At 39.3% G+C, this 12,806-nt stretch overlaps 1 protein-coding gene across 1 annotated transcript in view; it reads left to right on the forward strand.

Moving 5' to 3' along the window:
• The window catches only part of AK9 (adenylate kinase 9), a 123,221-nt gene that overhangs the window by 71,386 nt on the left and 39,029 nt on the right, over positions 1-12,806 (forward strand). The window contains exons 21-24 of the mRNA XM_057527853.1: positions 3,641-3,730; positions 4,205-4,405; positions 4,771-4,889; positions 11,571-11,783. Of these exons, the coding sequence (XP_057383836.1) occupies positions 3,641-3,730; positions 4,205-4,405; positions 4,771-4,889; positions 11,571-11,783 (623 nt within the window). The remainder of the gene's footprint in view (positions 1-3,640; positions 3,731-4,204; positions 4,406-4,770; positions 4,890-11,570; positions 11,784-12,806) is intronic.

Raw genomic sequence — 12,806 nt, forward strand, 5'->3', positions numbered from 1 at the left:
CTCAAGATCCTTAACTAATTACTTCTGCAAAGACCCTGTATCCAATTCATGTCACATTCACAGGTACCAGGGGTCAGGATGTGAGCATATCTTTGGGGGGGGCACAATTGAACCCATCACAAGGAGTGTAATTCAAGGAAAAGGAACAGAGGACAGCAGACACCTAGGGTATATAAAGAGCAGTGCTAGGGCTTCCCTGGTGGCGCAGTGGTTGAGAATCTGCCTGCTAATGCAGGAGACACGGGTTCGAGCCCTGGTCTGGGAAGATCCCACATGCCACGGAGCAGCTGGGCCCGTGAGCCACAGCTGCTGAGCCTGCGCGTCTGGAGCCTGTGCCCCGCAACGGGAGGGGCCGCGATAGTGAAAGGCCCGCGCACCGCGATGAAGAGCGGTCCCCGCACCGCGATGAAGAGTGGCCCCCACTTGCCGCAACTAGAGAAAGCCCTCGCACGAACCGAAGACCCAGCACAACCAAAAATAAATAAATAAATAAATAAATAAATAAATAAATAAATAAAGTTTATAAAAAAAAAAAAAAAAAAAAAGAGCAGTGCTCATAATGCCAACTGCACGGATAGTGTGTCCCTGAGACCAGTGGTTCCTTAACGGCCATCTAAAAACCAATGCCATGGTCTGATCAGGTTTTCTCCAGTCCAATGCATCTCTCCCAGATAAAGCCTGACCTCACCATGTTGAGTTGTCAGGACCAGGCTGGGCAGCCTGGAGTGAGCAACCACTGAACATTTTGCAAGTCGCTTCCTGCCACCCCATTATCCAGAAACCTGACCAAATTTAAGTAGCAAACAATTCAAAGTTTAAATTCTGGAGTACAGATGTTCAGTGTCGTTGGTTAAGGGTTGATCATGTGCTTCGACTATCAAGTAAGTAAGTGGTAGGGTTGACTTTTTAAATTAAGAAGCATAGCTGCTGACCTTGCTTAAGAGGAAGACTATTCCATCTGTATCCATTGCGACTGCATTTGTCTACAAGTAACAGAAATGCCAAAACACTGTATTAAATAAGGGACATGTCTCATCCCTGAGTCCAGGGTATTTTTTGTTTTTTTGTTTTTGTTTTTTTGGCTGCGTTGGGTCTTCATTGCTGCACGTGGGCTTTCTCTAGTTGCAGCGAGCAGGGGCTACTCTTGTTTGCAGTGCGTGGGCTTCTCATTGCTGTGGCTTCTGTTGTTGCGGAGCACAGGCTCTAGGCATGCGGGCTTCAGTAGTTGTGGCACGTGGGCTCAGTAGCTGTAGCTTGCGGGCCCTAGGGCACAGGCTCAGTAGTTGTGGCGCACGGGCTTAGTTGCTCCACGGCATGTGGGATCTTCCCAGACCAGGGCTTGAACCCTTGTCCCCTGCATTGGCAGGTGGATTCTTAACCACAGTGCCACCAGAGAAGTCCCCAGGGTTGGTTTGATAGTGTAAAGATGTCATCAAGCATCTTCTGTCCTCCTGTCTCCATACCACAGTCTTTGGCTCAAAATGTTTTTCTTCAGTTATTGTTTCAGATTCCTTTTTCAGGATCACGTTTTATTATTTTTTTAGTTAGATAGTTATTGCTTTTCAACCACATTAATCTTCTTGATAGTTTTCATCTCATTGTCCTTTTTCTCTGTATTTTTTGGAGAGTTGCTATCCTCCATATCACTGATTTATTTTCTGCTCCTTATTGCCTCTCTCCTGATGCATATTTCAATTCTGCTATTGCATTTTAGATTTTCTTGCATTGTGTTCTTATTTCAACTAGCTTTCTTGTATTTCTGCCTTTATCTTATGTTGGTCTCTCCTTTTGCCTCTTGGTTCCTATTTCACAGACTCTGTTGTCCTCCTGTGCTTTTTGAGTGTACGAAGTACATATCTTCTAAAATTTACTTTATTTTGCTTTATATGAGAAATCTTTTTCAGAAGCAAGCTCTTCATCTGAATCTGTGAATCAATGCTCTCTTTCCTTCATTATAGCTTATTTTCATATGCCTTGTTGTTGGTGTTTTGTTTTGTTGTTGTTGTTGACTTCTCCCTGAATGGAGCAGGTAGAGTAGGGTAACCAACAGGAAGGGTAGATAGAGTATTTATAAGAACCACCCCCCCTCCCCCCAACAAACACACAACACGCATATACTCCCTTCACTTAAACTTCTTGCCAGGCACTCAGATATAGACCTGAAGGTCAGGTCAATGTGCATCACCCTGATTCAACTTATGATATTTAGTATCATCATCTATGGCTTTTCTAGACTGAAGCTGGATCTTCTTCATCCCCAACTATTGCATTCTCTGATTAAGCCAGAGAAGCTAAGACAGTTTAGAATTTTCTATATATTCTTGGTGCTCTTCTTCTCTTTGTCGGGGTTATGCTTTTCTTTAGGTAATTGAACACCTTACAATTAAATATGCTGCCACCAGGCCAGCCCTAGGCTTGTCCCCTTCTACGCCCTGTTCTCCTGAGTATTAAACGTTACAGATTCTGCAGAAAGAGGACCCAACTATTACTTTAGCTAACTTAGAAGACAGCTTCCACAGTATTACAGAATGGCTACATATATATTTTAAAAATTTGTGTGTGTGTGTGTGTGTGTGGTCTACACAAAACTTGTGTCTCAGAACTAGGAGAGACTATGGGCTGAGAAGAAAGATTATTAGTCCTTCCTTCCCTGAAACTATCTATGCTAGATCTGTATGTGGATCATGTCTTATATCATCCAGGAAAGCAGTTGTTGATCTATACCTTTAACAGTATTAGTTGAGACTCTCCTCAGTTTCACCACACCAACACCCACAGCTGAGACTTTGGCATATCATCGCCCTTTATTGCCACTTTATGATCCTTTGGTATATCTTTACGGGTATCTCAAGAAATTAAAAGAACTATCAGGCACTGCTAGTTTGATGCCATGTGAACAGAAGTTTGAATGATATTTAACAACAGTCATCAGTCAAAATTGTATGTACCAATTGTTATTCTGGTCAACGTCCTTTTGTGTATTTAAGAATGTTCTTCATTTTCTGCCTTATACTATTATGTATTTTTATGCCTTGCTGAAACCAAGCAGTGTGCTCGTGTGCCCGCGGCACAGGAAGCCAAACTCTGACAGCAGGTGTTTGCAGCAAAGTAAGGGCTTATTGCAGGGCGCCAAGCAAGGGAGTAGGAGATGAATCTCAGATCTACTCCAACTTGGTCTTTGAGTTGGGGGCTTTTAAAGGGGAAGAACAAAGAAGCTGTAGTTAATCATCATCTTGTGACATTTCTTAATCGTAGTTTCAGGTGTCAGGATGCCTACTGTTTATGAGTCTCTGCTCTGGGGGTGCATGATCAGGGGTCTTGCCCTGGAGAAACAACCTGAGTTTGTACATTAATGATGTTATCTGACTCTGGTTGATTAGAGTTCAGTTAGCACAGGATTGAGGTCAGAGGGGACAAGAAAAGGAATAAAGTTTTGAATAGGGTGGTTAACCATAAACTCGGCAGGGGAACTCGGTTTTAGGGGGACTCAGTTTCAATACTTTACCTAACAAGAACTGTATTATCAATTAGAGATAGTATACACAATTTAAACTATGTTTTGAAATTTTCTTTGTACCAAAAACTTCATAAAGGAATAATGTTTTAAAATTCAAACACTATTAGATTGTTTTTTTTTAAGTGTCTGAGCCTACCGAGAATACTACAGTTGGAACAGAAATTCCAAAAGGATCCAAAGAGGGACTAGAAACTAAAGAATTATCTGAAACAGGTTAGATTATGAAATAAAAGTAGTTAGTGCATAAAAGTGCTTTTCATATTCTCTTACAATTTTAGGCATAGTACCAACTTCCTACTTGTTTCTATGTCAGTCGTATGCCAGTTGATGTGTCTTATATTTATTTATCTAACTTATTATATTAAAAGTGTATCTAGACAACTTATAACAGTTTTTCATCAAATTTTGTTATACATTTTATTAACAGTTGAAGTTGCCGTATGAAATTGATATTAATTATCCAAATAATTTGGATTTTATTTATAAGTAATAATTCATCTACAGCCAATACAAGGAACAAAGTGTAATTGAAATATGAATTTATAAATGTATATTATTGCTTAGAACACTAAGTTTATTTCTTTCAAGTGTTTTTAAAGTATTATAAAGTATAAGTTATTTGGCAACATGACTAAAGATATAATGCCTGAAGGCTCTTTTTTCTTTCCTTTAACTTTTACTCAAAAGTTGTACTACCTGAGTTTCCAGAAGACGCTTATCCTGATGTTCCTGAAATGGAGCCAATTAAAGAGAGTGTCAGATCTTTCTACTCCGCCTGGAGGCAGATGGAAACAGCAATCAGTGACTCTTTTACTCAAGTTTTAAACTTGGAGATTGCTGACAAAACTCCAGAGGAACTACTTCAAAAAGTCGTTGAGACCATGGAAAGTAAGGGCCGTCTGTAATCATAACATTTATTGTCATGAGCAGGTAATATTATTAAAAGTACTGTGAAAGTTTAAATCCTATGGTTTGTGAAGCAAAACAGTCAGTATATCCAGGGATGATATTTAAAATATTTAACAACTGTCATAGTGCAGGCACCCACCAATCAGAACAGCCATGAGGCACAAACAGCACTGGCCAAACTGGCCAGTTGTCACTTAAAGAATTTGTGAAGGCCTGTTTGCATACACATTTAAGCTAAGAGACCAGTCCCTATAATTAATTTTCCTAATCTTTGACTACTGTAATATGCTAATATGCTTTTATCCTAAAAATACCTTCCCAACTATTTCTTCTTTTTTCTACAGAACCTTTCCACTATGCTGGCTGGGAGTTAACTATGGACAATTATGATGAAGAAACAGAAGACTATCAGGCTGAGGCCGAAGGCGATGAGGAGCTAGAAGAGGAGGAGGAAGAGGAAGAGGTAGGAGTCTTTGTTCCTGCTCCCTCACCGTGGTCGCATCGCTGAAAGCGCACATATCCAGAGTGGTAACGGGCACTTTTAGACTCCAAGAAAACAAGCAGCGATCTTCAATTTTATAAACATTTTCAACACATTTTGCCTCCACCCAGCTTCATTTGACCTCTGAAATGCCAGGGCTACTTAGACAGTATATTATGCCCATGAAAAAAGAATTCTTTAAATTTTTTTCCCTGGAAACGTCTATAGGTATTAGAGACAGAAATATTTTATAAACTTAACAAAAGTGGATGTCCATTGACAGGGGAATGGGTAAAGAAGATGTGGTACATATATACAATGGAATATTACTCAGCCATAAAAAGGAATGAAATTGGGTCATTTGTAGAGACGTGGATGGACCTAAAGACTGTCATACAGAGTGAAGTTAAGTCAGAAAGAGAAAAGCAAATATCGTATAATAACGCATATATGTGGAATCTAGAAAAGTGGTACAGATGATCTTATTTGCAAAGCAGAAATGGAGACACAGACTTAGAGGACAAATGTATGGATACCAAGGGGGAAAGGGGTGGGGTGGAGGAATTGGGAGGCTAGGATTGACACACATACATTATTGATACTATGTATAAAATAGACAACTGATGGGAACATACTATATAGCACAGGGAACTCTACCTAATACACTGTGGTAACCTAGAAGGGAGGGGATATCTGTGTGTGTATGGCTGATTCATTTTGTTGTGCAGTGGAGGCTAACACAACATTGTAAAGCAACCATACTCCAATAAAAATTAATAACAAAAAAGATTTAACAGAAGTGGGTGTTTTATACAAAGCACAGCAATGGCATCTTTGAGGGGCTGCAGGCATGATAACAATGAGTGGTTTGCTCAAATGGGAACAGCTCATTTTAGGCCCCAATCTTCTCCCTTGGCACCACAATTTTGATCACTGTTCTCAACTGATAGCCTCCCATTTCGGGCATCTGTCAATAATAAAATAGGAAGTGATTCTTTTAATTCTGGTCTTTATCAATAAAATGGGTAGATAAACATTCAGTTGTAATTAACTTACTGTTGCTTAACTTAAACCCAAATATGTATGTGTCAAACAACAAATGTTACACAACATGATTCTGCTAACAGCTTTCAGTACTTTATCCTAAGGAACTGCTGAGACGTTCAGTCAGGGTGGCTAAAGGATGTGGGTTTTGTCCCACTAATATTCAGATTCTCTCCTCTCAGTCATCCTTCTTCTGCCGTTCTTCTTCTGTGCCCTGCTCTGGTCTGCAGGAACACGGTGTCTTTCTTGTATCTGCAGACAGTTCTCAAGCTGTCTGTAATATTCAAAACTTAAATTTTTAAGTATGGTCTTCATTGATAATATAGTGTCTTTTCCTCACTTCCACTCTTCCTAATTTACCGTAACACAGATCAGTTTTACCTGCAGGATTAGTTTCCAAAGGCTTCCATAACAAAGTACCACAGAGACTTCCCTGGCGGTCCAGTGGTTAAGACCCCGTGCTTCCCCTACAGGGGGCATGGGTTCGATTATTCCTGGTTGGGGAACTAAGATCCCACATGCCGCGTGGCACGGCCAAAAAAAAAAAAAACAAAGCACCACAAACTCGAAGGCTTAAGACAACAGAAATTTATCCTCTCACGGTTCTTGAGACCAGAACTCTGAAATCAAGGTGTTGGTAGGTAGGACCATGCTCCCTCTGAAGGCTCCCGGGAGAACCCTTCCTTGCCTGTTCCAGCTTCTGGTGGCTCCAGATAATCCTTGGCTTGTGGCTGCCTCTGTGTTGGCTTCAGCCTCTGCCTCAGTCTGCACATGGCCTCTCTTCCGTGTCTTCTCTTATAAGGACACTTGTCATTGGATTTAGGGACCACCTGGATAATGAACAATGATATGTCACCTTGAGATCCTTAATTACATCTGCGAAGATGCTTCTTCCAAATAAGGCAGACATGGCTGCCAGGAATTCTGGGAGAACATCCTTAGAAATTTTGATCTAGGAAGAAAGACAACACTCTATCTTTAAATCCACCTGGAAAAATCACAAGAAAGAATTTCACTTCTCCCAGCTCAGTCAAGTTGCCCCTATTAATCATAGTAACTAGAGGACTTTGTATATGATTGAGCCAACCTCAGTCACATGCACTCAGTGGCTATAAGGTGACGAGTTACTGTGATTGTCTGGTCCATTTGAGAACCTTGAATGTGGAAGAAGTGGTTCTCCATGAGAAGAGGGAGAAGGGTCATGTTACTTGAAAAGGGATAGAAAGGTGCTATACGGACAAAAGCAAAAAAATGTACACTAACTCATGATAAAAATTCTGGGAAGATATGTACTCAAATGTTAACAGTCATTCCAGGAAAGACGGAGTAAAAGGGATTGGATTTACCCTCCTGCCTGAAACAACTGAAAAATAGGATAAATACATGAAACAGTTTTCAAGACATTGACATGAGACAGTGAAGCACAGTGATCCCAGAGAGGTGGGAAATAAATGAAGTGCACCCTACAATTTCCCCATCTTCCTGTCTGTAAGGCCATGTACCTTGTCCAGACTGTGGTACAGGGAGTAGGGGCTCAGACAGAGCCAGACTCGTTGATTGGAGGATTGGAGGAGATAGAGCAGAGAACCCCTGGAGACCGAAGCAGCTAGAAGGGAAGGGACCAGAGATGAGAGAACTGTACACAGAGAGAGCTCTGGACACCTGCAGAGCAGCCCCTTCAAGTATTCAACAGAGCACTGATCAGCTTCGCATGTAAGGAAACTACTTTGGGAAGTACCAAAGATTAGTGGGACCAGTACTTGGATCTCACAGAGAGCCAGAAATAATGCCTATTCCCACCAACTAGACTGGAAAAACCTCATAATTCACAGGGCATTGGGTAGTATACTAAAAAGAGTCTAGTCTTAGGAACGGGGAATAATTAGACCTGGAATAGTACACACACAAAAATAAAAACAAATAAAAGAACTACTGATACAGACACCAACCTGGATACATCTCAAAACAATTATGCTAAGAGAAAAAGCCAGACCAAAAAAGAATACATACTATGTGATTCCACCTACATAAAATTCTAGAAAATGCAGACTAATTATAGTGATAGAAAACAGAGCGGTGGTTGTCTGGGGATGGGGCAGATAGGAGGCAAATAGGGGCAGGAGGGACGGATTACAAAGAGGCAGGAGCAAACTATGCAGTTGACAAATCTGTTTATTATCTTGACTGTGGTGATGGTTTCATGGATCAAACATATGTCAAAACTTATCAAATTATAAACTAAGTATATAAGTGTTTTAATGTCAGTTATACCTCAGTCAAGCTGTTGAATGTGTTAATGGTGGTTATCTCTGAGTGATGGACTCGCAAGTAATTTTTATTTTGTAAATACTTACCTATATTGTCTGATTTTTTAACATTCGAGATGCAGTGTTTTTACAACAGGAAAGATCAACAACAAAGATATTTCGCTTTTGCCACACAAATAGAAAAAGAAACAACAGTTCTAATGTTGCTTCAGAAATCAGAAATTGCATCAAGGTGTGACCAGGTGTTTGTCTTTCCTCATCAGTTCTGCCTGCGCTTGGCGTGTGTTTAAATCTGAGGTTATTTCTTTCTCTATTTGTGGCAAATTAATTCTTGCCTCTCCTCCATCTCTTCCATTTTTTCCTTGCACAATACTTAATACCAGTTAGGTCTCTTGGATCTATCCTCCAAATATCTTATCTTTTCCCTCAAGTTTTCCATCTCTTACTTTTTTGTTCTTACATTTGTAGAGTTTGTTCAAATATGTGTAGACTTGTCCTACGCTCAGCCTTCTAATTTAAGACATTCATTGGGGTCTCTAGAGTGGAGTATTAGTTTCCTATTCCTGGTGTAACAAATTGCTACAAAGTTGGTGGCTTAAAATAACCAAATTATTGCACAGTTCTCACAGTCAGTATTTTGAAATGGATCTTAGAGGGCTAAAATCAGTGTTGGCTATGTTCCTTCCTCTAGAGGAGAAGCCTTTCCCTATCTTTCCCAGTTTCTGGAGGTCATCTGCATTCTTTGATTCATGGCCTCTTCCCTATCTTCAAAACTCATCACTTCAACCTCTACTGTCCATCCTCTCATCTCCTTCTGCCTTTGACCTTCTTGCATCCTTCTTATAAAGACCCTGTGATTACATTGGACCCACCTGCATGATCCTCCCATCTCAACATCCTTAGCTTAATCACACACATAAGGTAACATATTCACAGGTTCTGGGGATCTTAGGGGGCCAGATTCCACCACAAGTGCTCACTCTCTTCCTCAGCTCATTTACATATTTTATTGGTGCTCATGAACTCTTTCTAGTGTTTACATGAATCTCTGTAAATGTCTCCATCATTTTTCTACTCTGAGATTGGGTTTCTTCCCTGCCTTTGTTGCAGAGTTTTGTGGTCTGTTTGATCTGACTAATCTTGCAGTGTGTGCCAGGCTTCCTGAGACGGTTGGTTGTTTTCTTTGTTTCTTTCTTCTTTCTTTTTTTCTTTTTGGCTCAGTGGAGTTCAGGACTGTTGCTGGAGTGCTTTAGGTGACAACATTCTCAAAAATTATGAAAGGCAAAGTGACTTTTCTCTCCATCGGTCAGGAGCATAGCAGCAGATAGGTCACCTATTTTGTTGCTGAGGCCTGAGACAAGCTCAGCTACCTGGATTCCTCATACTTACCCAGATGCAGGGTCAGGGAGGACTCCTCCCACCCATACAGCTCCTTCTTGGTCTCTTGCAGGCCACAGAGACTACAAACACTCCTGGGTGGTAGTTGTTGATGCTAACATTCCCCCAGGAAATCCACAGATTTCTACAGGCAAAATTCCTCCGAAGACTTGGCATCTTAATGCTCTTGTACCTCTGTTGTTTGTCTCCAGGTACTCGTCCCCCTCATAGTGGTAAAGAGTGTTGTACAGTTGTCTCCCCTCACGTCCATGGTTACCAGCCACCTGCCCCAGCAGCTATTTACCACTGAGGAGGTGGCAGAGAAGGGAAGAGAGAGTCTCTAGATCACCATCTTTCCAGAATCCCTTGCTCCAAAAAGACCCCCCAACCTTGTCACCCACCACTCACCTACCTCACATTTTTTTAAACTGAAATTCAAATATAACTGGGGAGCCTTCATTTTCATTTGCTAAGTCCGGCAACCTTACTTTAAGTGCATTTATTGAAAAACAAGAAAGACTGGAGAAATTAATTAAGCATCCAACTCAAGAACCTAGGTAAAAGCATAACAAAATAAACCAAAAGAAAGTAGAAAGAAGGAGATTAAAAGCAAAAATTAATGAAACAGGAAAACAAAACCGAATAAAAACAGTAGTCCTAACTTCAAAAACAATGAAAAGTTGGTTCACTGACAAGAGCAATAAAATAGACAAACTTCTGGCAAGTAGAATGAGGTAAAAAGAAGGAGCAGTAAATAACATTTGAGATAGAAAGGGGTATATAATCAGATTTAAAAAGACTGTTGTTTTAAATTACAACTTTAATAAATTTTTAAGTCAAAATGAAAAACATTTTCAAAATACGAATTACTAAAATTTGCTTAGGACGAAAGATAAAAGCTGAACAAACAAAAATAATTGTAGGGAGTTATAGGATAGTTCTTGTTGATTAGATAAGTCCTATGTTATTTAAATCTTCCACATCATAGAAAAACATCAATACTTTCCAGCTCATTTTGAAGCTTGCATAACCCTGACACAAAAATTGAACAAGAATGACACAAGAAAAGTAGAGATTAGTCTTATTTTTGCTCCTTTACAGAAAGTTGTTTATTATATCTTGCTTGGGGGGAAAACAAGAGGTGTGTTGTAGAATAATCATGTAAAGTATTATTTCATTGGTATTTTTAAAAGCAATGTATTTGTGCCTAAATTTGTGTCTATCTTTGTACATAGATGTGTAGGATAAACTTAGAAAAAGAGGTCTGGAAGGATACACATAAAACTACTGAGTGTCAATATAGTATTGTAAGGAAGAAGGTGAGAGGAAATGTTCACTCTATGCATGTGATAAGTTTTGAATATTTTTACAGCAAGCATGTATTGTACAACACAGAAAATTATTTTTTAAATGTACTTTGCTTTAAATAAATTGCAAGAGTCCTTAAGGGACTTTACACACAGCTTCTTCATCTATCACAAATAAAATATACTACACATTTCCAATTGAACAAAATAAAATAGTTCCAAATTATTTGATATATAGCCACTGAGTAGGAAACAAAGCAAATCCTGAGGCATCTCCCATTTCATTTTCAATGGGTAAGAAGTTGCGACCCTGACTCAGCTTTTACTTCTTGGAAATAATTTTATTTTAGAAACTGACCTGACAGTGACCCTGCACCAGCACATTATGGGGGTTTTTATTATACATTTGTCTGTAGAGGACTGGGGACGCCTTCATTCTCAGTGCTGCTTCATTTTCTTTATAAAATAAAGACGTCTGGGATGTGAACTCAGAGGGATATGAGAACCTGATTTTTTGATTAATTTAAATAGTATAAGAACTGGTCTTTTGTGGATTGTTTTAAATGGATATCGTTATGGATTAAATACTATTCAAGTTGCATTCCCTCTTTAGTATTACATGAATAATGCATTAATAGTGTTCTCCAAACTTTGAATAATATTTCTAGAATGAAGATAGAATTAAAGAGAAGAGAAGGCATTTGGGAGATACAAAGCACTTTTGTCCAGTGGCTCTCAAAGAAAACTTCATCCTACAACCAGGCAGCACAGAAGAAGCAGCTAAATATCGAGAAAAGATCTATTACTTTTCAAGTCCTGAGGCTAAAGAAAAGTTTTTGGAGCAACCTGAGGATTATGTGGCTCACGATGAACCATTAAAGGTGAAAACAATATTCCCATGCTGACGATCACTCCTGCGTACTTTTTTAGGGACTTATTACCAACCTCCACCATTTTACTCAGTAGTGAAGTCCCCAATCTAATATAATGGTATGGAAATATCTAGGTTCCAAGAACAACTTTTTGGAATATAACATAATCTAATTATCTATTTCGATTTCTTCAGTAATGCCTGTGTCAGACCAACCATGATATCTTTTTAGCTGAAGTAGAAAGTCACAGCTGAATTTACTGCTTGTAAATTTGTTGGATTTATTTTATTGCCTAATCATTTTGACATACCATTTTAACATCTAATTTCTTGTTAGACATTTTTTCACAGTAATTTTTATAGTGTGATTTTGCCATTGTGGATATGAAATAGTACTTAGGAAATCTTTGGGCATATGATCCTTTGTTTCTCTTAATTATTTTATTAGTATAATTCCCTAGAATGGGATTACAAGATCAAAATATATAAATCACAATACACTGTCACAACTTTCAGTAACGTTAATGCCTTGTTAAACAGAACTTATAAAACACAATTTAAACTCTTCTGGATAATTTGGGCCATTTTCATGGACCTAAATCATCCCATAGGGATGACTGAAGTATGCCAATGGTTGTGCCCTGGCCCTGCTGGTGATGGGAGTCACGTAGGAATGTGGCCTTTTGTCTTCTTTTGGTGTTTTGTTTTCCTCTCAGTCTGTTTCACTACTTGTGATCTATTGCCTTGTTTTACTCATAACCCTGTGGACAAAAGCCTGAAATCTTAATGGTGAGTCCACACTGTTTCTGCAAATCGTCATGTATCTACATCCCTTCACTTCCTAGCTACTTATTTGCTCTGAATTCCACACAGCTCTGTTTGCCAGAGGTTTAACCTGTGGATGAATGAGGTGTCACTTCAGCAGTTTCATCACTGAGGGATTTAAGATGTGATCCAAAAGTATGGTGTGAGACTGCACCTACATAATTTCACACCACTCTATTTTCACTATTCACCATTCTCTTTTTCATTA

The sequence above is a fragment of the Balaenoptera acutorostrata genome, chromosome 14, assembly GCF_949987535.1.
Source record: "Balaenoptera acutorostrata chromosome 14, mBalAcu1.1, whole genome shotgun sequence".
NCBI classification, from domain to species: domain Eukaryota; kingdom Metazoa; phylum Chordata; class Mammalia; order Artiodactyla; family Balaenopteridae; genus Balaenoptera; species Balaenoptera acutorostrata.